Genomic DNA, 26,464 nt, shown 5'->3' on the forward strand with positions numbered 1-26,464 from the left:
CTTTAAAATCTGAAAAATATTACACATTTGAAAATGTCACTTTTTATTGAGTCTAAGTAAAAACTTGGTAAGGTAAAGTAACTAAGAATGTGTTCCATGAGTGCACTTGGTTGTTATGCCATGTCTTATCTGTACAGCTCAACACGTGTAGTCACTCGACCCAACACCATAGCGAGCAAAGGTCCATCTTTTCATGGCTTTTTGCCCTTCTCATTTTCACCATGTACTCACACACACGTCTGGTTATGAGACAGAAGTCTACAGATGGTACACGTTACCCTTTGAGAATACAAGATATTTACAGGATCAAAACAATAAGGTAAATGCTTCTTCTTTTAAAGCCATCCTTTCACCATGTCTTCCTTGCAGTCTTCAAAATGTCTTCATATGTTCTGTGTGGAGGCCTGCTCTGCATTGTTAGCTTGAATGCCTCGAACACCATCCATGCCAATGGTGTAAAAACAAAAAGATTGTGCAATATGAGGGGCAAATATCACCTCCATGGTTCTGAGAATGTTGCCCAAGTGCCAAAGATGATTTGTCAACTGTGGAAAACGATCCTGCACAGATAAGTGTGTCCGACTCACCATCAGTCTGATTAAAACCTGACTTGACCATGTTAATCCCAAAGCTGGCAAAACTTTCTTCTCCAGTATCCTGCAGAATACCAAAAAAGATATAAATGGTCAACTCTTTTGCAGCTGCTTCATGACCAACACCTTCCAGAAGGAAGGTAAACAAAAATGAGCACGTCAGTAATAAACGACCCTATATGTTCCGTTATGGATGGCTAACACATAAAGAAAATATAAATTAAAAGGACTGTAGAGGACTTCACGTTTGTTATTTGCTTTAGCTGTCCAGACAGACCTCACATATCCCACGTGGAACTCTATAGGGCACCAAAATGGTAAACACTGTCCACTGGGCCCACATATATAATGACACACTCTTGTAGTACGCAGTGATGTACAGTACGACCCCTGAATCCACGGGTGAAACGTTCCAAGGCCTACCATGGATGCTGGAGACCACAAAGAGTAGCAAACTCTACCTATCAGTCATTTATCATTTACATACACACCAATGATAAAGTTTAATTGATACATTAGGCAAAATAAATTACATTAAATCATAATAAAATACACTGTACATTATACTTGTGCTTTCTCTGTCTCAAAGTCTGTCATTTTAGATTAACTTTTAAGTAACAATGAAAAAATATCTTGTAAAAATGTTTGTAAGTTGTGTGCGTTACATGTATCTATACTAATAAAAGACAAAGCCCTCACTGACACACTCACTGACTGACTCACTGACTCATCACTAATTCTCCAACTTCCCGTGTAGGTGGAAGGCTGAAATTTGGCAGGCTCATTCCTTACAGCTTACTTACAAATGTTGGGCAGGTTTCATTTCGAAATTCTACGCATAACGGTCATAACTGGAAGCTACTTTAGTCCATATATACAGCCATAGCCTGCAGCTCGGTCACCGTGTGAGGTGGAGTTGCAGCACCCAACAATTCTGTAATAACCTCACCCCAACAAAACTTGTGTTTATAGTACTTCAGTAGCAATAAAAGCTGTTGAGGTCTTGCTGGATATATCTGTATGAACTTTGAACATTTAGATTTTGGAAATTCTGCCCACTCTTCAATATAATTTTGCTCCAGCTGTGCCAGATTATACAATCAGCTTCAGTGGAGAACGATGGTCAGGTCATACCATAGATTTTTAATTAACTTCAACTCTGGCTTGGCCTTTCCTGAATATTAACCACCGTTTTTAAGCCACTTCTACGTAGTTTTTGCCATGTGCTTTGGGTCATTATTACACTGTAAAATGAATCCTCACAATGAATGCATATCTCCTGCTGACTAAACAAGGATTTATCCGGATCAGGTTCCATCCATGTTTCCCTGGTTGATAAGCTTTCCACTTCCTCCAGCCAAAAAGAAACCTCAAGGACAGACAGTGTCTTCACCGCCATACTTGACATAGTGTTGGTCAACGGTTGGTGTTACAGTATCTTGGTAAGGGACTGTAACTAGTTTGTGCCCAACATAACAGTTTGCTTTAGGCCAGCTGAGCTTTATTCTCATCAGACAGTAACAATTTCTTCCCAAAGAGTTTCACATGCCTTCACATTTTGTCACGTCTTCTAACAAACTCCATGTGTAAGTAAGTTAATATTGGCCTTTCTCATAATTGGCTTCTTTCTAGAAACTCTCCCAAAGAGATCAAATCTGTGAAACAATGAAGAGATCTAGATAGCTTCTCCCATTTCAGACAAAGAACTGTGCAATTCTGTCAGTGCTGTAAATGACCTCTTCTTCACTTCCCTCACAACTGCTCTTCTCCAGCTGCTCAATTTGGTAGAATGGCCTGATCTTGTTAAAGTGTGGATTATGCCGTGTTTTTAACATTTTGTTACAGTGGACTTCATGGTGCTCCGAAGAAGGTCAAAAGTATTGCCAAATTGTTTATAACCTTCTTTAACTTTTTTGATCATGAGACCTCACAAGCTCAGTAATAACTACTGTGCATCGTTAATACAAACCCAAACTGAAAAAAGCTGGGATGGTACTGAAAATGCATATAAAAGTAGAATCCATGGATTTCAAAATTCACTTTGACTCGTAAATCCATCACATACAGTATAAAAACAAGATATTTAAATGTTTAGCCATTTTTATAAATTGCATCCATTCTTACCACAGAAAGCCTGTAATACATTTCAAAAATAGATGGGATGACCAGTTTAGGGCCAAGAATGTGTAAATAAATAAATTAATTAAATAATGATGTTAACATAGGTTGTTCAACAGGCGATTGTAATCATGCAGTGGTATAAAAGCTGCATATAGGAAATGCCTAGTCCTTTAGGAGCAAAGATGGGCTGAGGATCCCCAGTTTTTGCACAAATGTGTGAGAAAATCATCCAAAAGTTTAAAAACCAATGTTTGTTAAAAACAGACCAGAAGGCATTTGGGTATTTCACCCTCAACAATACATGGTATACTTAAGATTCAAGGAATCTTGAAATTTTGGTGCATAAAAGGCAAAGGTGCAAACCTAAGCTGACTGACTGTGATATTGAATCCCTCTGACGGCACTCCATCAAGAAGTATCATTCATCAATAAGCGTGATATCGTCACATGAGCTCTCCAGTACTTCGGCAAACCTTTAGTAACGCAGTACGTAGTTACATCCACTGAGACATCTGGTCCATCACACAGTGGAAAGTGTATTGTGGTTGGAAGAATCAATATTTCAGGTCCTTTTTCGAAGAAATGCATATCATGCTCTCTTCAGACCAAAGAAGAAAAGTACATTCTAGACTGTTACCAGCTACAAGTTGTGAAGACAGCATAGCATCCATGATGTTATGGTGGTATGTCAGTGTCTTGGGCAAGGATGACTTCACAAACAGTACGTACAGACTGGAGAAACATATGCTGCCTTCAGGACAACATAAAAAATAAATAACCTTTATTTTCCTATGCTGAAATCAAAGTTGTGTACAATACAGAAATAAGTAGGAATGACTCTCTTGACACACCCAACTTACAGTCATATGAAAAAGTTTGTGAACCCCTCTCAGCCTGCATAATTTACTCTTCTTTCAACAAAAAAGATAACAGTGGTATGTCTTTCATTTCCTAGGAACATCTGAGTACTGCGGTGTTTTCCGAACAAAGATTTTTAGTGAAGCAGTATTTAGTTGTATGAAATCAAATCAAATGTGAAAAACTGGCTGTGCAAAAATGTGGATCCCCTTGTAATTTTGCTGATTTGAATGCATGGAACTGCTCAATGCTGATGACTTGCAACACCAAATTGGTTGGATTAGTTTGTTAAGCTTTGAACTTCATAGACAGGTGTGTCCAATCATGAGAAAAGGTATTTAAGGTGTTCAATCGCAAGTCGCGATTCCTTTTTGACTCTCCTCTGAAGAGTGACAGCATGGGATCCTCAAAGCAACTCTCAAAAGATCTGAAAACAAAGATTGTTCAGTATCCTGGTTTAGGAGAAGGCTACAAAAAGCTATCGCAGAGGTTTAAACTGTCAGTTTCAACCATAAGGAACGTAATCAGGAAATGGAAGGCCACAGGCACAGTTGCTGTTAAACCCAGCAGGTCTGGCAGGACAAGAAAAATACAGGAGCGGCATATGCACAGGATTGTGAGAATGGTGACAGACAACCCACAGATCACCTCCAAAGACCTGCAAGAACATCTCGCTGCAGATGGTGTATCTGTACATCGTTCTACAATTCAGCGCAATTTGCACAAAGAACATCTGTATGGTTGGGTGATGAGAAAGAAGCCCTTTCTGTACTCACGCCACAAACAGAGTCACTTGTTGTATCAAATGCTCATTTAGACAAGCCAGATTCATTTTAGAACAAAGTGCTTTGGACTGATGATGCAAAAATTGAGTTATTTGGTCATAACATAAAGTGTTTTGCATGGCGGAAGAAGAACACCACTGACTTAAATATCATCGAAAATCTATGGGATGATTTGAAGCAGGCTGTCCATGCTCGGCAGCCATCAAATTTAACTGAACTGGAGAGATGGTGTATGGAAGAATGGTCTAAAATACCTCCATCCAGAATCCAGACACTCATCAAAGGCTATAGAAGGCGTCTAGAGGCTGTTATATTTGAAAAAGGAGGCTCAACTAAGTATTGATGTCATATCTCTGTTGGGGTGCCCACAGTTATGCACCTGTCTAATTTTGTTATGATGCATATTTTCTGTTAATCCAATAAACTTATTGTCACTGCTGAAATACTGCTGTTTCCATAAAGCATGTCATATATTAAAAGGAAGTTGTTACTTTGAAAGCTCAGCCAATGATAAACAAAAATTCAAAGAATTAAGAAGGGTTCCTAAACTTTTTCATGACTATATCTAGTAACTTGAAGCATTTACCACAAGGAAAGTTGAATTTATTACGTTAATCTATTAAATTAAGAAATATTTCTGTCTGGAACAAATGCCCCCAGAAAGATAAAACCCCTTCTTTTAACAGCAGTGTTCATTTTTAGTAAATTTAATCTTTAAAATGACACATGGTTAAGTGCAACAGTGTATAGTTTGAGGCCTGCATATAAACTTACCCAAAGTTGCCTTCCATCAACCTTGATTCATCCACTGCATCTGTAACCTAACACAAAATATGTTAACAACACGTAAACAATTCAGTAGGAGAAAAGTAAATATGTTTACAGGCACAGAGACATTCTGATCTAATCAGATGACAGCAGGCACCCTGGAAAACTTATTAAATATTAAGATTGGGGGCCATTTTTATAATATTAATCTTCATTTTAGAGGCACTTGGAAAAGATATGGACAGTATATGTGCATTTCTTTGCGCCAGTCTAATTGATAGCATTTTGAGGGAAAAAAAAAAAAATTGTGTGTGAATGTGTTTCAAACACTCAGGAAAGCCCGACCTCTGAAGACCAGCACAGTGCTTACAATATGGTCTGGCCTTACTCTATGTGGACATTGCATAACTTTCCTGTATCTGTACGGGCTCTCTGCCACCCAACAAGTACTTCTGTTTTCTCCGTTGTACTACGTTAGATTCACTGACCACTGTAAACTGAAACAATGTAAGACCTGTAATTGCTTGAGGTCATAACCAGCACATACTCTAGCAGCAACTGGCATAGCATAAAAATATGTTCATATTCCCTAAGACAATCCATAACATTGATGTTATACAATAAATAAATGATTGTACAATACTCCAAAAATGAATTGTTTCACGGGCTTTTATAAGGAACTATATGTGGTGGCTATTTGAACTGCTGCAACTCTTTAACATTTTTTATTCCACTTGATTTTGTGCAAGGTATATACTGTAAATAATGTATTAACTGGGGATCTGATAAGCCTAGAATAGTCTTTGGAACAGGTGCATACAGCACTACAATATGATTTTAAGGAATGATCAATTATTTATAAAAAGTGAAGAATGCTTTCAACTGGATTTATACACATCATTGGGGAAAAGAACTGCAGTTACTTTAGTATAACTTATGTTATTTAAAAGTACACATTTTCTTAAAAACTCACATGTATTAAACTCTAACTTCTTTTAAGTATTGTTGCAAAATCCTAACTCATATTGGAATCACACCATTTTGCCTAGCTAGCCTATATTGGCTTTAAAATCAAAAATACGTTACAAGCTTTAAAACCCAGAAAACAGTTTGTATGGACAATTTATATGTACTAGGAATGAGTTGAACATAGTCTTCATTAAGCCATTTAGTGTCTCTGTCTACAAGAAATTTACTCAATATAGGAACATCACTTACGTAACAAACGTACATGACCAAATGGGGGTTGGTGACAACACAAAAAGGTAGTTGAGGGACACCAAACACATAGTGTCTTTCAAAATACCAACTGCCAAATAGCAAAAACATATACAATCCATTTTTTTTTTTATTTAGTATTGGAAGATGATGAACAGCCCCTCTAATGTCCACAGTGCATTCCCTGTGTAAATGTGAGAAACATAAAATAAAGAACACACCTTTCTTACTATTTGAAATCCATGCAACACTGCTCTCATTAAACTGCCATTCCACTTTGCAAGATCTCTTTTCTGCCTCCCCGAAAAGTTATTTTGAGTTAAGTATTTAAAAGCAGACTTAACATTCACCTTTTCCCTGAAGCACTAACATAAATATAAACACACAACTATTTCTGATCCTGTTATCCTTACTTCATTTATTCTTTCAGATTTAACGGCAAGATTTAACAACTTTAACAAGATTTAACAACAGACAGTCTTTAATAAAAGCCTGTCTGCAATGCATACACAATAAAATCTACTATTACCTAGAGATCAAAATTAAAGATTACTTCAGGTATAAATTACGCCTCAAATAGTTCCTAATACTTCAAATGTTTCCCTTGTGGTAACTGCATCTTTTTAAATTTGCTGTACAGCATCTTGTCAGCTCGCTTTGGCATACCTGGTTGACACATACAATAGGTGTCTTGAAACTGCTGCTGAGGTTATGCAACATTGCTCCCAATGTCTTCAGGTGTTTGGCCTTGACAATGGCATCTTTTGCTTCGAATTCACAGCGAAAAAGAGCTGCTACAGAGTCAAGCACAACTAGACGTACCAACCCCCGGGACATTAATATCGGTATTCTTTTGGAAACACACATATTCAACGATTCCTGCAGGGGACAAAAAAAAAAAAAACAAAAACATCAAGTGAAAACGTAAGCGTCCAGGTATGCTTTATCACTGACATGAACAGATCATTGCAGTGGATTTTTGCATTCACAATCTCAGACTAAAATTGTGTAGAACATATTAGTAATAATTTTAAACATATTCAGTTACTTTGCTATAAATGATAGATCTTTCCCAAACAACCAAATCGTACTCTTAAAACAAATAAAACTCATGACCTGACTGGTTCTTTTCCCACATTCCTCCTATGATTTACTTATATGAACATAAACATTTTAGTAAATCTTGCCTGAGAACTACCTATGTTGAGTCAAAAAATCATATTCACTCCTTGTCTGCATAAGATTTTCTATAGGCACCATGATTTTCCTCTCAAATTGTTAATTGTTTTAATAAAAGCACTTTGCACTTTTTCACCATCCCCTTGCTTTGTTGTTACCGATGAGGTTAGCAGTGAGGCACATTACCGACAGTGTAGGGTTCAAAAGCTCCCCGGCAGCAGGAGCATACAGCAAACCTGCATCGTCACAACGTGATTTTGTGTTTTTTTCATGTAAATTTGAATTGATTGTTGAAAAGTATGAAGGTGGCATGCGTATCCGGGACATGGCTGTTGCATACCGTTTGCTGAGAACGACGGTATCTACGATTGTGAAAAACAAAGATGTTATTAAAAAGTAAAGTGAGGTAAAATTTTTATTTATTTCATCTAATTGCCTTTGTATTTATGTATTTTAGTATTAAGCAGTGTTTAAATTATTTTATACAACCCCATCAATGTATAATATGCCAATAGCAATAGGATTTTTTTTTCATGGGAACGGATTAATCATTTTCCCATTATTTCTTATGGGAAAAATTTGTTTGGTATACGTCCTGTTTGGTATAATTCAAAGGGTCTGGAACGAATTAAGGACGTATACCGAGGTTTCACTATATATATATATATACAGTAATCCCTCCTCGATCGCGGGGGTTGCGTTCCAGACCCCCCCCGCGATAGGTGAAAATCCGCAAAGTAGAAACCATATGTTTGTATGGTTATTTTTTTATATATTTTAAGCCCTTATAAACTCTCCCACTGTTTATAAATATTCCCTGCAGAGTTATACAGCATAATCTCTTTGTATTCTCTTAGATATTAGGTAAGATTCATTGAAATTATGTATATAAACACACTGTTTATATACAGTAAAACCTAAATATTATTTTAAAGATATTGAGTGTCTCCGATATCACATATGTTACAGACATTACGATAGACATGCCACCAGCAATAAATACGTACAACACAAGAAAAATAGTATACAGTAGATGTGTGTACAGTGACACTAAACGTACTTACATGTACTAAGTACTGTAAGTAGAAAATTAATTATGGTTACTCACCAACAATGACACGATGACTTGTCCGATAACAATGAGTTTAATTTTACTGCACAACAAAGGAGAGCGTTACAGCCCTTAAAGGAGCCACTTCAGGCGACTGTGTAGCACCGCCGTTCTTCTTCTTCTGGCAGTCTTCAATCCAAATCCCTAAAGCAGATTCCATCCAGACTACTGCCTTATTACATCCACTTACAACTCGTTTTGCACCCTGGTTAAAAGGACACTGCGGCCGTAGATCTTATATTCCTTTCCTACTTTTTAAATAAAAAGAATCTTCAACAAATCCAAAACGTTTACCTTTTCGGCAATCATTAACATCTTCCGTTTGCACTTGGGCACGGCCCCTGAAGCAGTAGTAGATCGTTTTAGAGCCATAATGAAGGGCTTGACTATGCACAAAGATAAACACAAAAGAGCACAACTCTTTACACAGCGAAACACATTGATGCTGAATGAGCGAGACGAGACTTCCTGGTTAACACTGCATTCAGCACGCAGGAACTTAACTGCGTGCTCTGATCGGTTAGCTTCTCAGTTATCCGCCAATAGCATCCCTTGTATGAAATTAACTGGGCAAACCAACTGAGGAAGCATGTACAGGAAGTAAAAAGACACATTGTCCGCAGAACCCACGAAAAATCTGCGTTATATATTTAGTTATGCTTTCATATAAAATCCGCGATAGAGTGAAGCCACAAAAGTCGAAGTGCGATATAGTGAGGGATTACTGTATATACACATATACACAGTGGGATGGAAAAGTTTGGGCAACCTTGTTAATAGTCATTATTTTCCTGTATAAATCATTGGTTGTTACGATAAAAAATGTCAGTTAAATATATCATATATGAGACACACACAGTGATATTTGAGAAGTGAAATGAAGTTTATTGGATTTACAGAAAGTGTGCAATAACTGCCAAGATTTTACATCTTTGTAAATCTGAACTCATTGCTTATGTCCTCTATTGAAACAACTAAATGGTACGTTGTGATAACGAACAAAATTGCTCCTACTAATACCAATTATCATTCACAGAATGTCCTTCAACCCCAAAAGAAATATGTTTATTTATTTATATTTATATATATATATAAAGCCTTTCCTTCAATTATTCCAGATCGTGAGGCAACATGCATTGATGCAATTTTACTCTAACTAATCAGTTCTTGGCAACAGGTATCTGAATCATTTCTTACTTCAGAGGATTCCTTGTCCATTGAAGCTCTATGCTCCTCTTGTCCAAGGACACATTAGATTATTACAAAAATGTTATCTTTGCAGATAGAAATGGATATTCTTAAGTTACTCAATCTGGAACAAACATATATAGTTAAATCTTGTATGCCTTCAGATAAGTTGTGCAAGTTGCTTAATAAGGGCTGCTTCTAAATTAGAGATTCTTATTTCCTTTTATCTTTGGATGATAAGGAACCTTTTAACAACTAAATTGGAATTTTCATGGTCACTCCATCATATGGAAATTAAGAGATAAATTCTGATATAAAATGTTTTACTACTTCCTAATTTCTTATGTCATATCGTTTCCCCGTTTTGAGAGAATCACTTCAGTAATGTTTACTTTAACTACTTGCTTTAACTACCAGTATTCCTTGCATTGACAATGGCTGCAGATGTTGATATAAGTTAAATTTATTCTATTTGAATTAGAGGCTCCCCATTTCTTTAATGTGGACAATATTGTTGTCCCAGATGTGTGCTGGATGACTTAGAAGGACAAAAAAGACAGAGAAAGTAGTAAAGAGAAAAGATTGTTGCAGTCATACACCCCCACACACATGTACTGTAAATATGCACGTGTGTACATTATATGTGTGTGTGTATGTATATATAATTAATAACTTACTTTAAGATCTGATTCACTTTCATATACCATGTCAAAAAAAGAACACAAACTTATAAAGAAATCAAAAATATAATTTGTGGATGATTGGGTGCCTACAAAATTTATTTGTACATTTTCCAAAATGAAACCGTGGATCACCACAGACAATGGAAATTGACTGAAGATATGAAGCAATGCATTTTGAAATGGTGACAAAGAAACTCAAAATAAATGCATATAAAAACTCAAAAATTCAAAAAGAGTGGATAAACATCAGTATTAGAGTAAACTAGAGATATTATTTAGCCACTGTAACAATTCACTCAACTTTGGCTGGGATTAAGAATGTTTTGTGTTTATTTTCTTCCAGACAAATTTAATATTTTCTATGTGCATTTTCATCACAACAACAAAGTAGCCCACCATTTGATTGCCTGCAGCATCAGATAATTCACACTTCTTTGTTTTCATACATGATGTAAAGGAGTGAATGTCCAATAGGCATCAGGTTTGGAATTTCATAGCATATATTAAAATGTGTAACAACCAATTAGCAAACATTTACAGTGGCATCTTTAACATTTCATCAAGAGAATCAATAAGTCCCCATCTACTTTGGACGGGCAACTGTCCCTGTGCCTAAGAAAACAAAAGGGTTACAGTCTGAATAACTACAGACTCGTCACTCTCATTCCAGGGCTGCTAAAGTGCTCTAAGAGATTGGTGCTGGAATTAGTCAGTCAGTCATTTTCCCACCCGCTATATACTAACACAGAGTCACGGGGGGTCTGCTGGAGCCAATCCCAGCCAATGCAGGGCGCAAGGCAGGAAACAAACCCTGGGCAGGGCGCCAGCCCACCGCAGGGCACACACACACACACCAAGCACACACTAGGAACAATTTAGGATCGCCAATGCATCTAATCTGCATGTCTTTGGACTGTGGGAGAAAACCAGAAAGACACAGGGAGAACATGCAAACTCCAAGCTAGGGGACCTGGGAAGCGAACCTGGGTCTCCTAACTGTGAGGCAGCAGCGCTACCACAGCCCCATCATGCCGTGCTGGAATTAAATAACAAAATATTCAAGACAGTCATTATCACCTCCAGTTTGTATACAGCCAAAACCAATCCACAGAGAATGACACATCCCTCGTACCCGGCAATATGGATAATACAAACTGCTATGCCAAAGTCCTGTTTATACATTACAGCTCTGCATTTAATACTGCTGTACTATCACAGCTGATCACAACACTCCTCAATTTAAGGCTTTATGCCAACCTCTACAAGTGGATTTTGGACTTCATAAACAACAGACCTCAGCACGTACAGATTGGCACATCGCATTCTTCATGGTGACCCTCAGGACAAATTTTCCACAGGGTTGTGTACTTCGCTCCCTTCTGTACTTCTTGTTCAACTACTACGACTGTGTGGCCAGTAAACATTTAACTCCATCATCAAATGTGCCGGTGATATCACTACCATCATCAGCCTAATCGCAAAAAACAAAGCGATGGCTTACAGAACCTGGTCTACCTTCTGACTCAGTGGTGCGCCAAGACAATATTCTCAATCTTAATGTCAAACACCAAGGAGCTGCTCATTGACTTTAGAAAGAAGAAGACAGTTTCAACAGAATTGCCTCTGCTGTGTATGAGTAGAGTTTGAGCAACTTAAAATTTCTTGAATCAAATATAACTAATGAACTGAATTGGGCACAAAACATTTCATCTCTTATCAAAAAGGCTCACGTATATATTATTAAATAAAAATTCATTCCCTATGATACACATTTACTGTACAGTTTAAAATCTGAATGTAGCTCCACATTTCCCTGAAATACTTACTAAGTATAATTTACAGAAGCAAAAAATATATATATGCTTTAAATCAAAACACAGCAACTTGAACTGCTCATTTAGTTATGGGCACTGCATATAATGAAGAAATTTTTAAAAAAGACCCTATCCTGAATCTTGCAGTATCACAACATTAACTACCAATCCTGCTGTGATTAAAACCTCAACAATAGTATTGTAGGTATGCTTATTTCAAAATTACAAAACTAAAACATCAGGATGTGTTACTACCCTAGTGTATTTCTATTCTTGGTTGCATATTTAGCATAATCTTGCAAGTTTTGACAAACAGTCCCTCCCACACATTATAAACCTGACTGGTGACTCTAAATTGACTCTTTATGTGCAGTTATGGGTATGTGCATGATTATGCTCATCAGAAGACTAGCACTGATCAAGGGCCACTATCTGTTTGGATCCCTGTGCTGTCAAGGTATGGCATTTTTCCCCATTACCCATACCAAGATAAAGCTTCTAAGAGGAAAAAGATGGATGGCTAGAAATAAAAATGGAAAATGCAACAAGATGGTAATTGTTTTCAAACATCCTTGGTCATTAAGAAAGGGACTGATATTTTCCATGTAACTTTTTATAGAGGTATACAAGCATATTTTATATTCATCCCAGTTTCAAATGGCCATATGGCTCACCAGATCTCCTGCATGCTCAATATAGATATTGTTTCCAAATGCGATACTCCTCATAACTTCCACTGGGACCTCTGGCCTGAGTCGATGTTGCAGACTGATTAGCTGTTGTAACCGCTTGGCTGGAAATGCATCCTCTGTGCAGATGTAGACAGCTCCTAAAGGCAGTGCACAGAAAATCTTATCATCATAGTTTCGACACTCACATATTGATTAGCAACTGTAACAATCCATCTAACCAAAATAGACAGTATAAGAAATGCATGAAGCCCTTTATCACTTAATTTTAATGAAAGACGACATGTAACTTTAGTTTTTATCAATCAATCAACATTTATTTATATAGCACATATTCATACAAAAAAATTTAGCTCAAAGTGCTTTACAAAATGAATAGAAAAATAGAAGACACAATAAAAAATAAACATAAGTCAACATTAATTAACATAGAATAAGAGTAAGGTCCGATGGCCAGGGTGGACAGAAAAAACAAAAAAAACCTCCAAATCATAACAGTATAACCCTGACAGAAAGGCTCTAAAAAGTACAATTTTAGATGAGAACACTGTAATAGTCCATCACAAAATTAGATACAACTGTGCACTTCACAAGACTATAAGAAAACAGAAACTTATTGTATTTTTAGGCCTACAAAAGAGCCTTCATATGAATCATTTGTACCAGGCCCTCCTGCTCCAAGCAAACAATCAAGCTCAGCAGTACAGTGGTGAGATGCTATTTGCTTTCTGAAGGAATGTATGAGAAGAGAAATGGGCCTTCAGTTCAAAAGCTCAGTCTATTTTGAACAAGTTTAACTGTTATGCACAAAAGTATTTTCTGGGGAATTTATTTAATAATATTTTAGGCAAATTAAATGTGGTTTTGATGTTATGAGCATATACTGTATATCTGGATACTCGAGATTTGATTTATGACACAATATTAACCCAAGTTTTTATTTGTTTTATGTTTTAATGTTGTTTGCTCTTTATCAGCATATATTTCCACTGACATTCACTGTAACAGGAATGTTGTTATCTCTGTTCCTTTATGAAAATATGAGATTATGGGATTGATGGAAAGGAAAAAAAATTAATATTAAAATGGGTACCAATCAATAAAAATACAAGGTGAAAGTAATATTTATATTTTTAATATTACATACATTGTACTGTATCTCTATCTCTCTATTATAAATCTCTATACATCCACACAGGAGAATTTTGCATTGCTACCTTACAGATCCAGGACCCTGGTTTCAAATTTCATGTCTGGTTGATGTCTGCATTGGTTTTCTTTCAGGTAATCCAATTTGCCAACCATATGTCCAACAACATGCCAGTTGGCTGGCAAGTTTAAATTAGCTCCAGTGTAATTGATTCCAGACATATATGTGTGTGTGTCTTACTGACTGGCTCTCTACAAAGAACAATCTCCACCTTGCACCCAAAGCATTACAGCAATAAGGTTATGTAGGCGAAAATGAAATTACAGTATTCTACAATACACTGTGTGTAACAAGAAATATTTTTCAAGGAACTACAAAGTGTTTCTTCTTTTTAGCTTTGCTGTGATGTTTCTTTTCTTGTTTGACTTTATTCTTCTCCTTTTGATCACTTTAAAAACATAACATTGTTCAAGATGGAGAATATTTACTGTTAAAGTTTGAAAAAAAAAAAAAAAAAAAATCAAAACGTGTGACCATTTACTTTTTATTACATTTTACCTGTACATTGGAAGTCAGTAAAAGTCAATGTATAACACTGCTAAAAATATACAAGTAAAAAGTAAAGGCAGGAAGGCTTCTAGAACTTTTTGCAAAGAAGCACTGTACTTTTCTTACAATTTGATTTGGCTTTATTTCATTTTCCTTGAATACTGATCAACAGCTTCTTGTTCTCCATTCCTTCTTACAGCAGTGTGATTAAAGATTAGCTCCACGAGGTAGGAAATAATCAGGTAAATGAACAGCAATGCTAGTGTTTTCTAAGCTACAATTATCTTCTGCATTTTGTGACAACAAACAGGACTATGATTCATGTTTTAAAAGGTCGATTTTTGTTATATAAAGCAAATTAGGATGTCAAGAAAAAACGATTAACAACAAAAAAAAGATTCTGATCATTTACAATTCAAAATCAGTTTACAAATTCTAAAAATCAATTTTCTTTTCTAAATCATTTTATACCTGCACCCTTTGCAAACCTGGTATCTACTGTATCTTTTGTCAATCAGCTAATCTCTCCTTCTCTCCTCTCTGGACTGCTAACACACCGAATACTTGAAAACAAGATGACTCTTTGTGACAGCTCTCTCAAAAAAAAACACAGAGAGCCAGCTTGTGTGTCTAAAATGGCAGTTCTTATATAACCCAAAAATGCAGACATGTTTGACATTTGTCAATCTCTCCTACGTGTGCAGGTGGTGTGAGTGCAAGTGTTGATTATCAAACACTGTATGTAGAGGATGAATGGCTGGATGATATATATGTTATGAAAAGCAAACCTTTTTCAGAATTTGACTGGTGATCAGGTGTGCGCATAAGAGGAATAATTTTTTATCAAATGATTCATTGATAAATAGTGTCGGAACATGCTAAAAGTACCAGACATTATGTAGTTAGATTACATTTTAAACTGACAAGTAACCTGATGCAATGCTTAATTTTTTATTGATGTAAAAATACCCGTTTCTGTCAGTTGAACTTTGTCTGTGCGTGTGCTCCAGCTGTTTGGTAGCAGCTAGTGAAGCAGAGGCTAAGTACATGCATAACAAGCAATCAAATGAAAAGATCTGAACATTTAATCCCGAGTATGCCGAGAGATAAATTTAAATGTGGTGTGGGATACGCCAGTTATTTGCAGTCCTCAATCACATCACACAGCCAATCAGTAAAGAGTGTGGTGTGTGCAATCCAGTCACAGAAATATGTAAATAAAGTATCACTTTAGTTTTATTCCAACTGTCTGCTACAGATATTCTTTAATAAAGCATTGTTTGTAGTAAATTACATTTCATAATATACAGGGCATCTGGAAAGTATTCACAGCGCATCACCTTTTGCCACATTTTGTTATGTTATAGCCTTATTCCAAAATGGATTAAATTTATTTTTTTCCTCAGAATTTTACACATAACACCCCATAATGACAACGTGAAAAAAGTTTACTTGAGGTTTTGGCAAATTTATTAAAAATAAAAAAAACTGAGAAATCACATGTACATAAGTATTCACAGCCTTTGCTCAATACTTTGTCGATGCACCTTTGGCAGCAATTACAGCCTCAAGTCTTTTTGAATATGATGCCACAAGCTTGGCACACCTATCCTTGGCCAGTTTCGCCCATTCCTCTTTGCAGCACCTCTCAAGCTCCATCAGGTTGGATGGGAAGCGTCGGTGCACAGCCATTTTAAGATCTCTCCAGAGATGTTCAATCGGATTCAAGTCTGGGCTTTGGCTGGGCCACTCAAGGACATTCAGAGTTGTCCTGAAGCCACTCCTTTGATATCTTGGCTGTGTGCTTAGGGTCGTTGTCCTGCTGAAAGATGAACCGTCACCCCAGTCTGAGGTCAAGAGCGCTCTAGAGCAGGTTTTCATCCAGGATGTCTCTGTCTCTGGTGATGAGCGGTGCCTGGTTTCCCCCAAACATGACGCCTGGCATTTATACCACAGAGTTCAATCTTTGTTTCATCAGACCAGAGAATTTTGTTTCTCATGGTCTGAGAGTCCTTCAGATGCCTTTTGGAAAACTCCAGACGGGCTGCCATGTGCCTTTTACTAAGGAGTGGCTTCCGTCTGGCCACTCTACCATACAGGCCTGATTGGTGGATTGCTGCAGAGATGGTTCTCCTTCTGGAAGGTTCTCCTCTCTCCACAGAGGACCTCTGACAGAGTGACCATCAGGTTCTTGGTCACCTCCCTCACTAAGGCCCTTCTCCCCAGATTGCTCAGTTTAGTTGGCCGGCCAGCTCTAGGAAGAGTCCTGATGGTTTCGAACTTCTTCCACTTACGGATGATGAAGGCCACTGTGCTCACTGGGACCTTCAAAGAAGCACAAATTTGTCTGTAACCTTCCCCAGATTTGTGCCTCGAGACAATCCTGTCTCGGAGGTCTACAGACAGTTCCTTTGACTTCATGCTTGGTTTGTGCTCTGACATGAACTGTCAACTGTGGGACTTTATATAGACAGGTGTCTGCCTTTCCAAATCATGTCCAATCAACTGAATTTACCACAGGTGGACTCCAATTAAGCTGCAGAAACATCTCAAGAATGATCAGGAGAAACAGGATGCACTTGAGCTCAATTTTGATCTTCATGGCAAAGGTTGTGAATACTTATGTACATGTGCTTTCTCAATTTTTTTATTTTTAATAAATTTGCAAAAATCTCAAGTAAACGTTTTCACGTTGTCATTATGGGGTGTTGTGTGTATAATTCTGAGGAAAAAAATGAATTTAATCCATTTTGGAATAAGGCTGTAACATAACAAAATGTGGAAAAAGTGATGCGAAGTGAATACTTTCCGGATGCACTGTATAACATATGGTAGTTACTTTTTTTGGTAAGTAATGAGTGATGTAACTAGGTTACTTTTAAATGTAATGTTCCCCAACGCTGGTGATGAATGTATGTATTATGCATTCTCTATTCAGTAGGCAAGCTAAACTCCTCCTTATTGAAACATTTGGTGCTTAATTCTTAAATTAAATTGTAAAGAAAAAAAAACCAAAAAAACACATACCTGCTTACTGCATGTGTTCTGATAGAGTAAGGTAGTTTAAGGGGCTGAATCCCAATAAATGGCAATATGGCTTTATCACAACAGTTGTTCACAAGTTTCACTTATTTAGAACACATATTTTTGTCAGAGGTTTCTAATTTTTTCTAATGATTACAACACAATATACTTCATGTATTTTATAACGTTGGCATTTCCCCTAATCAATGCTACTGTTAAACCTTTCAGAATGTATCGATGTCGGTAGTAAGCATTGTTTAAATATTCAGTGTTTGGCAATGGTGTTAGAAGTAGAAAACCTATCTTGGCACACTGCCTAACATAGTAAGGAAAAATGAAATTCATATTATATTGTGGCGAGCGGCTTGGGGCAGTACCCATCCGGGACGCCTGGAAGGACCGAGAGAGGGACTACGCCTTCTCCGGACCACAAGAGGGCAGCCACCGTGGTTGGTATGGGGGCCACGGGAACGGAGCATGGAAGCTCAACCCTATAGGGGTCTGTGGTCACCGCCAGGGGGCACCCTAACGCCAAAGAAGCCCTGGACGTCAGCACTTCCACCACTCCCTGAGGTGCTGGCGGAAGGATTACCAGGGACACCCGGAGTGCTTCTGGGTGTTCTTGCGGCACTTCCGCCACACCAGGAAGTGCCGCTGGAAGCTCATCAGGAGGCACCTGGAGCATGGCCGGCTGGACTTTAAAGGGGCCGCCTCCCTCCATTCAGTAGCTTGAGTCGGGTGGAACAGAACAGAGCTCTGATAAGAGGAGTGGTTGCGGCAGAGAAAGGACTATTGAGAGCCCGGACTTGAGGGTGTGTGGTGCAGGGGCACTGGGTTGTGTGTGGTATTTGTAAATAATTGTAAATATGGACAATAAATGTGTGTTGGTGTTAGAACCATCGGTGTCTGCCTGTCTGTGTTGAGACTTGTTCCCACAATATGTACAGCCATTTTATCCTTTTCTAAAAGTATATACTTATATATACTTACCTGCACCTAATCCACCATATTTTTGAGGATACTGCACAGATAAACATAGCTGCATACAGATTTGAGTCTTTCCTGCAGAACTTTCCCCTGCTAACTCTGTAATACCAACAAGTGGTAGGCCACCCCTCAAAAACTTGTCTAGAATAGGGCAACCAAGGCTCAGTTTTGTTGTCTGGTCAAAGGATGGGCATTCTCCTCGAAGCAGTTGTAGGGCTGTTGCGATTAAAAGAGAAAATAAGAAAAAAATATCAAAAAACAGACGTGTTAATGACCAACAATTGGCATCAACAAATTTGATTTCACTCTTTTAGCGTTAATCAGAAATTATGCCAATTACACCAACGAAATCTTAAATATGTTCCTTGGCTTCTTCTTCAAAGACCAATTCACACTAGCAGTTTATTGGCATAATGCTTGGATTTGAGCAGGGAAAAGAAGTATATTTCCTTAACTGCCAGGTAAGAATAGTCTAGTGTCCAATGAGTTTGCATTAAAACAAAAAAGATCACTTGTCCAAAGGCCAACCTGTTTGACTTTGTGTCTCTTGTAAGGCTCATAACCTGCTTATCTTCAAATGCATGACTGTTTCTCTGCAATATAAACTTGCTGTATGAATTAAAATTTACTTAACATTCATTATCATTCTAATCTGTTAAACCAGGAAATCAATTAAATAATATATTGTACAATTTTTGCTGAAACTGCCTTTACAGCTACATGTGTATTATCAGGCCTTTGCGATTCTTTTCTTGTTAGATACCCATAATATCCCCGGTCATAAAGACACTGGTGTTCTAATAAAAAACTGGATTCTTGAATGTGTTTTATGTGTTAGCCACCTGTTATAGCTGGAGTTTTCCTGATAGAAGCTGCCACTATCTTCTGCAAGTGAAGGACATCAGCCTGGGAAAGCTTCAGTAGTGTTTGGAGTTCCAGTCCTGACAAACTTAAGATCTCCTTAGATGATTGAATTTTTGCTAACAAGAAAAGAATCAAACAGATTAAATCATAGTAAGGAGTTTAAGTGGATTTACAACTGCCCATTTACTAAAGAGTGATTCCCCCATCATTAAAAATAGATTCTTCAAAAGCATATCAAGTAAATTAAAACACTAGACAACTGCAACAAGAACATTCCGCACAACAAACTTGTTCATTCTTATTCATCTATATTGTCCAAAATAATGTCAAGTCTAGATTTGGAGATCCCTAGAGTTCTATCCTCCACCACAGTACTTGTTAATTTATTTCATGCATGTGTGGTTCTTTGCATGAAGGAAAGCTTTCCAATATTTTTACAATACCTTAACAGGTTTCCAGCTATATCGCAATCTTTACATTGAAGAATTTATTTTAAACAAACAACTAAGATCTACAGTACTAATTTCCTTAATAATTTTTTTTGTTAACCTCCTTCAATTTTTCCTCACAGCATATACCTCTCAGTCCCAGAATTAACCTAATCACTCTCTTCAGAACTGTCTCTAGCACTGACATTTTTGTTTCGTAATATGGATACTAAAATTGTACATAGCACTCCAGGCAAAGATGCATTATTGTGTTATATAACTTAAGCACCTCACTTGACTTATACTCCACACATTGTGATATATAACATAACATCCTGCTAGCCTTCTCAATTGCTTCTGTACACTGTCTGGATGTAGACAATGATGAATCCACTATGACTACCAGGTCCTTCTCAGAAGGGGTGTTTTCAAGTTTCAGACCTCTCATTGTGTACTGAAATCTAACAGTTCTAATTCCTGCATGTAATACCATACATTTATTTACATTAAAATTCACTTGCCACAAATCCGCCCAAGCCTGTATGTCATCCAAGCTCCCCAATAACAATTTAGTTGATTGCACATTGTCTTGCCTTCCATCTAACCTGGCATCATTTACAAACTTAACCAGGTTGTTAATTATATTCTTGTCTAAACTGTATATTTATATTTATAAAAAAAAAAAAAAAAAAAAAAGAGGACCAATAGCCCTCATTGATTCCTTTGGGACACCACTTTTGATGCCACCTAATTCTAAAAAAGTTCCCCTCAAAAGAAACTTTGGTTTCCTGTGTTTACGGGAATTTTATATGTCTACACGGCATCTTGAATTCCAACTTGTTTTAATTTGGTCACTGACCTTTACTATTACTTCTGAAAATCAAGATAAATAATATCATGTGTGCCTCTCTTATTGAATGCTTTTGTTGCATCCTCATAGAATGTAGACATATAAGTGAAATACAACCTTCCACACCTAAATCTATATTAGCTACTTGCTAACATACAAGTTCTTAACATGTGCTGCTCCATCTTTTCATTAATAACTGCTTCCATTAATTTACTTGTGATGCACATTAAGCTTACTGGCCTATAGTTACCAAGATCAACTCAATCACCCTTTTAATAAAATAGGATAATATTTCTTAGCTTCTAGTCTTTTAGGAATTTTCTTAGTGTGCAGAGATTTTCGAAAAGTATGTGCCAAATGTTTATAGACTGTATGTGCCAATGAACCTCCTTAAACACTTGAGCATAAATGGTATTTGATCTTGGTGACATCAACCTGCTTAATCCAAGCAGTACTTCTACAATTTCTAAATCACTGTGTACCTGCTTAGTAGTCCCTACTACTTCTAAGAGGTTATTGACTACTTTACAGGTATAAAATTCAGTAAAATGCAAGTTCAAAGCATTTGCCATTTCACTGTCCGTATGTATATTCTATCGTGCCTTTACTGTCCCTAATACTCTTAACTCCTCTTTGACTGTTTTTGTACTCCTAAAATATTAAAAGAATCTCTTTGAACTTTCTTTTGTGTGTCACATAGACACATAGAATAAATTACTAAGTTCAGAGAGTAGTACTGTAGGGACACTCAAATCTTAACTTGAAACTGTTATTTTGGAAAACCTAAGTGAATAAGGAAAATGAATGATCTATCCTCATCATAACTGGTCTGTGTTCTAAAGACTAGTTGCTCCTCCTGTAGTGCAGCTACATTCTTGCAATAATGTGAACATGAGTGCTAACTTTTTAGATTTACATATGGAATTTTTTCCTGAAAATGTTGGAGCGATGAGTGAAAGATTCCATTTGGATATCAAGGACATGGTAGGAAGTTACTAGGGATGTTGGGATGGAAGTATGATGATGGACTATTGCAGAATGATTCAAAGGAATGCACCAGAAAAAGTGTACAAATGAAGGACCACCAAACAAAGTTTTGCATCAAAAAAATTTAAGAACTGACAAACGCTGGAGAAATTCTATGCAAGTCAATAAAAATGTTTTATTTACAAATACACCAATCAGCCACTAAATTAAAACCACTGACCGGTAAAGTGAATATCATTGATTCTTTTGTTACAATGGCACCTGTCAAGGGGTGAGATATATTAGGCTGCAAGTGAACAGTTAGTTCTTGAAGGCGATGTGTTCGAAACAGGAAAAATGGGAAAGTGTGAGGATCTGAGCGACTTTGACAAGGGCCAAATTTTGATGGCTGGATCAGAGCATCTGTATAATGAAGGGTCTTATGAAGTTTTCACAGTATACAGTGGCTAGTACCTGCCAAAACTGGTCCAAGGAAGGACAACCAATGAACCACTTACAGGATCATAGGCCCCAAACTCACTGATACGCATGGGGAGTGAAGGCAAGTCTGTCTAGTCTGATTTTTTCAAAGTTCTAATTATTTAGACAATTATTTACTACTAAGCATACAAATGGGTAACACTGAAGCAGTGCTCCTTTCAGTTATTTGTACTGGTGTCTTCTCAGCTTGACATCTGTATTTACATACAATTAAGAAAGCAAATTCTACTGAAATGGTAAATTAAAAAACAAAAACAAAGTAAGCATTTAAAGATACATAACAAATACTTCTTAATCTATACTAATAAAAGGCAAAGCCCTCACTGACTCACTCACTGACTGACTCACTCACTCACTTATCACTAATTCTCCAACTTCCCGTGTAGGTAGAAGGCTGGCAGGCTTATTCCTTACAGCTTACTTACAAAAGTTAAGCAGGTTTCATTTCGAAATTCTACACGTAACGGTCATAACGGTCGACAACGTCTGCTATGTTGAACTTTCTTATTTATGGCCCTATCTTCACGACATTTGGTAGGCGGCTTCCGTGTGCTAACCGAAACCGATGTACTTACTTATTTCGATGGTATGACGCCACTGTCAGCCGCCATATTGAATTTTCCAAACATCACTAATTCTCCAACTTCTCGTGTAGGTAGAAGGCTGAAATTTGGCAGGCCCATTCCGTACAGCTTACTTACAAAAGTTAAGCAGGTTTCATTTTGAAATTCTAAGCGTAACGGTGATAACGGTCAACAACGTCCACCATATTGAACTTTCTTATTCATGGCCCCATCTTCACGAAATTTGGTAGGCGGCTTCCCTGCGCTAACCGAAACCAATGTACATACTTATTTCGGTGGTATGACGCCACTGTCAGCCGCCATATTGAACTTTCCAACGTCACTAATTCTCCAACTTCCCGTGTAGGTAGAAGGCTGAAATTTGGTACTTATTTCGGTGGTATGATGCCACTGTCGGCTGCCATATTAAACTTTTAACGGAAACCGATGTACGTACTTATTTCGTTGGTATGACACCACTGTCGGCCACCATATTGAACTTTCCAACATCACTAATTCTCCAACTTCCCGTGTAGGTAGAAGGCTGAAATTTGGCAGGCTCATTCCTTACAGCTTACTTACAAAAGTTAAGTAGGTTTCATTTCGAAATTCTACGCGTAATGGTCATAATGGTCAACAACGTCCGCCATGTTGAACTTTCTTATTTATGGCCCGATCTTCTCGAAATTTGATAGGCGGCTTCCCTGTACTAACCAAAACCAATGTACGTACTTATTTCGGTGGTATGATGCCACTGTCGGCCGCCATATTGAACTTTTCAACAGTCTTTGTTACTTATGGGTCCATCTTCAAGAAATCTGGTACACGGGTTCCTAACGCTAACTGAATCCTACTTGCGTACATATATACGTCCATAGCCTGCAGTTCGGTCACCATGTGAGGTGGCGTTGGGTCCCCCATCCCAACGCCTCCCACATTGTTGGCTGCCTGCCTATATAAGACCATCCATCGCTCCGGTCTCTACATTCCCTTCCTTGCTTTGCCACGGGATTCACGTCTCCCTACTGATAACTACAGCCTTTTTGTTTAATCCACGGCTTCTCCGCTGTTTTATTGTTTGTTTATTACAATTATAGTTATTGTGTAGGTATTTTAGACTTACTTTACATTGCTAAGGTACCCATTTCCTTTATCATTCCAACCCCCATTACCATGTCTATCGAGGTGATCACCATCGATCAAAGAACTGTCACTAACCGAGTGGTTTCCATGCCCGGAGATGGCACCTACCTTTTCCATTCTCTTTGTTACATATTGCACGGCCATATCAGGCTCACTCTTGATATCCGGAGGAACATTGTGTCTTATGTATTGAATGACTGGGACAGGTTCAAGGTGTGGACTGATGACGGTACAGGAGATAATTAGACTACACAGGAGCACTATAAGAGTGAAATGCTTAAGCCCTTCACCTATGGTTCTGCATGTGAGTTGATGGCTGCCGCTGAATTGTTCGGTTGTCGCTTTTAAGTGTACCGAAATGGCCAAATATTTTACACCTTTCGACAAACGCCAATGCCTCTTAAACATCTTAGATTCACAGTTAACGAATTCAGTAGTGGACACTTTGATGTTTATGAATGTTTAAACTCTCAAAAGCTGGATGTGATTTTATCGATGAAACTGGTTGTGTGCTTACAACGCTTGACAGATGCCGAATGTCACTTCAACACAAGTCCTACAAATACTGTCGTAATTGAAACAAACCATGAAACTCAAACCGACTATGACAGCAGCAATCAAAGCTGTGAGATCTGAAACAAGATTACTGTTCACATGGCCAACTGTACGTTGCATGCTCAAGAGTAAGCTCAGCGCACAGCTTGGTCATATTACAACCAGAGTGCCGAACTCACAATGTGGTATACAAAGAGATCCTTAACAAATAATTATTGGTATATTTTCCCTCAGTTTAAAAAAGTTTAATTTTCTTCTTAATAAAAATTTTAAGGCAGTACTTCGCCGCTGCGAAGCGCGGGTATTTTGCTAGTTTACTATAAATGTAAATATTATACTACTGCATTTTTATAAATGCAAAATAAAAGGAAACAGCATCAGCTAGCTAAACATTGAGATCAACTGAAGATAACAAACACCAACTGGTTGAAATATAAACCTGCAGCCACATGGAGAACCCAAAGACTAAACGTTGAGAACCACTGTTCTGGGCAATATTCTCCTGGGAAACCTTGGGTCCTGGTATTCATTTAGATGTCACTTTGACATGACCCATCTACCCAACACATTTTTCAATACCACATACACACCTTCATGGCAACAGTATTCCCTAAAGGAAGTGGCCTCTTTCAACAAGATAATGTGCCCTGCAACACTGTAAAAATTGTTTAGGATTGATTTGAGGAACACACCAGAGTTCAAAGTTTTGACTTGTCCTCCAAAATCCCCATATTTTGATCCAATTGAGCATCTGTGGGAGGTGCTGGAAACACAAGGCTGATTCATGAAGGTCTCACCTTGCAGCTTACAGGACTTAAGGGATGTGCTGCTAACCTCATGTTTTGTGGAGATCATGCCTCAACAGATCAGAGCTGTTTTGGCAGCATGAAGGGGACATACACAACATTAGGCAGGTGGTTTTAATGTTGTGGCTGTGTGGTGTATGTCTACAAATATATTATTATTACTGTTATTAAATATTATTACCAAATATTTTCATGTTAAATGGTTTTAAAACAATATTATACACATTAATAAATTGTGTAATTTGTTACATTTTAATTTTTTTTTCCCAGGTCTTTACTTAAATGCGACGCGATGAAAACATTCTGCATATTTTTATTGGGTTCTAAAATGCATATAAAATTATTCGAAATTAAAACAATCATTAGGAGTTTAACTTTGCAGACCTATTATTATGCAATTAACATTATTTGTTAGTAATATCCATAAAGCCATATTTTAGACGCAGACGAAACACTTATACAAGAATTTTGTATCTCTGAACATCCGAATATGAAAAACAGAATCGAAACAAAAAGCATTTTGAAACAGAATTCTTAGATCTGTAATTGATAACTGTCATAATCATTGTTTTGTAAACAGCCCACATTTATGTTCTAGTATATTGGGGTTCCTGTAACACATATATAAAAACGTATGACTTCTTCAACCCATATAGGTACGTAATGTTTTCGCATTTTATAAAAAAATGACATCTAAACAAGTTTCTAAACTAAGCAAAAGAATCTATTCTTTGTATACAACTTTTAAAAACACGTTATTTCTTTATTAATTGCTCAGAATTTAAACCGAGAAGCATACCTTTCTTAACGGCGAGCAAAACACTAGGTTTTAACTCCAAGTTATCCCAGTCCATACCGCCAACGGTCACCACTTCATACGTGCAACCATCTCTGACCACTTGGCTCCTTCCAAAGCATCCCGCCTTTTTGGTCTCGTCCACATGCTTTGAAAATAGTAGGGGAACTCTCTAGTTTCGATGCAGTACTTTGATCGATTTTACAAATTATGCGAGGATAAAATTGCATATTATATTTATAAGTTTCATTAATATGACATATTGAAATTTCAAT

The 26,464-nt window shown here is 37.3% G+C and overlaps 1 protein-coding gene across 1 annotated transcript; it reads right to left on the bottom strand.

The window, feature by feature from the left end:
- On the bottom strand, window positions 1-26,291 carry xrcc3 (X-ray repair complementing defective repair in Chinese hamster cells 3). The gene is made up of 7 exons (XM_039741789.1): window positions 26,193-26,291; window positions 19,560-19,697; window positions 18,721-18,933; window positions 12,993-13,147; window positions 7,010-7,222; window positions 5,132-5,178; window positions 1-657 (listed from the first exon to the last, which is right to left on the bottom strand). Exons 1-7 carry the CDS (start codon window positions 26,245-26,247, stop codon window positions 384-386), a joined length of 1,095 nt encoding a protein of 364 aa, XP_039597723.1. The 5' UTR covers window positions 26,248-26,291; the 3' UTR covers window positions 1-383.
- Window positions 26,292-26,464: the final 173 nt, after the last annotated feature.

The sequence above is a fragment of the Polypterus senegalus genome, chromosome 18, assembly GCF_016835505.1.
Source record: "Polypterus senegalus isolate Bchr_013 chromosome 18, ASM1683550v1, whole genome shotgun sequence".
In the NCBI taxonomy this organism is placed as follows: domain Eukaryota; kingdom Metazoa; phylum Chordata; class Cladistia; order Polypteriformes; family Polypteridae; genus Polypterus; species Polypterus senegalus.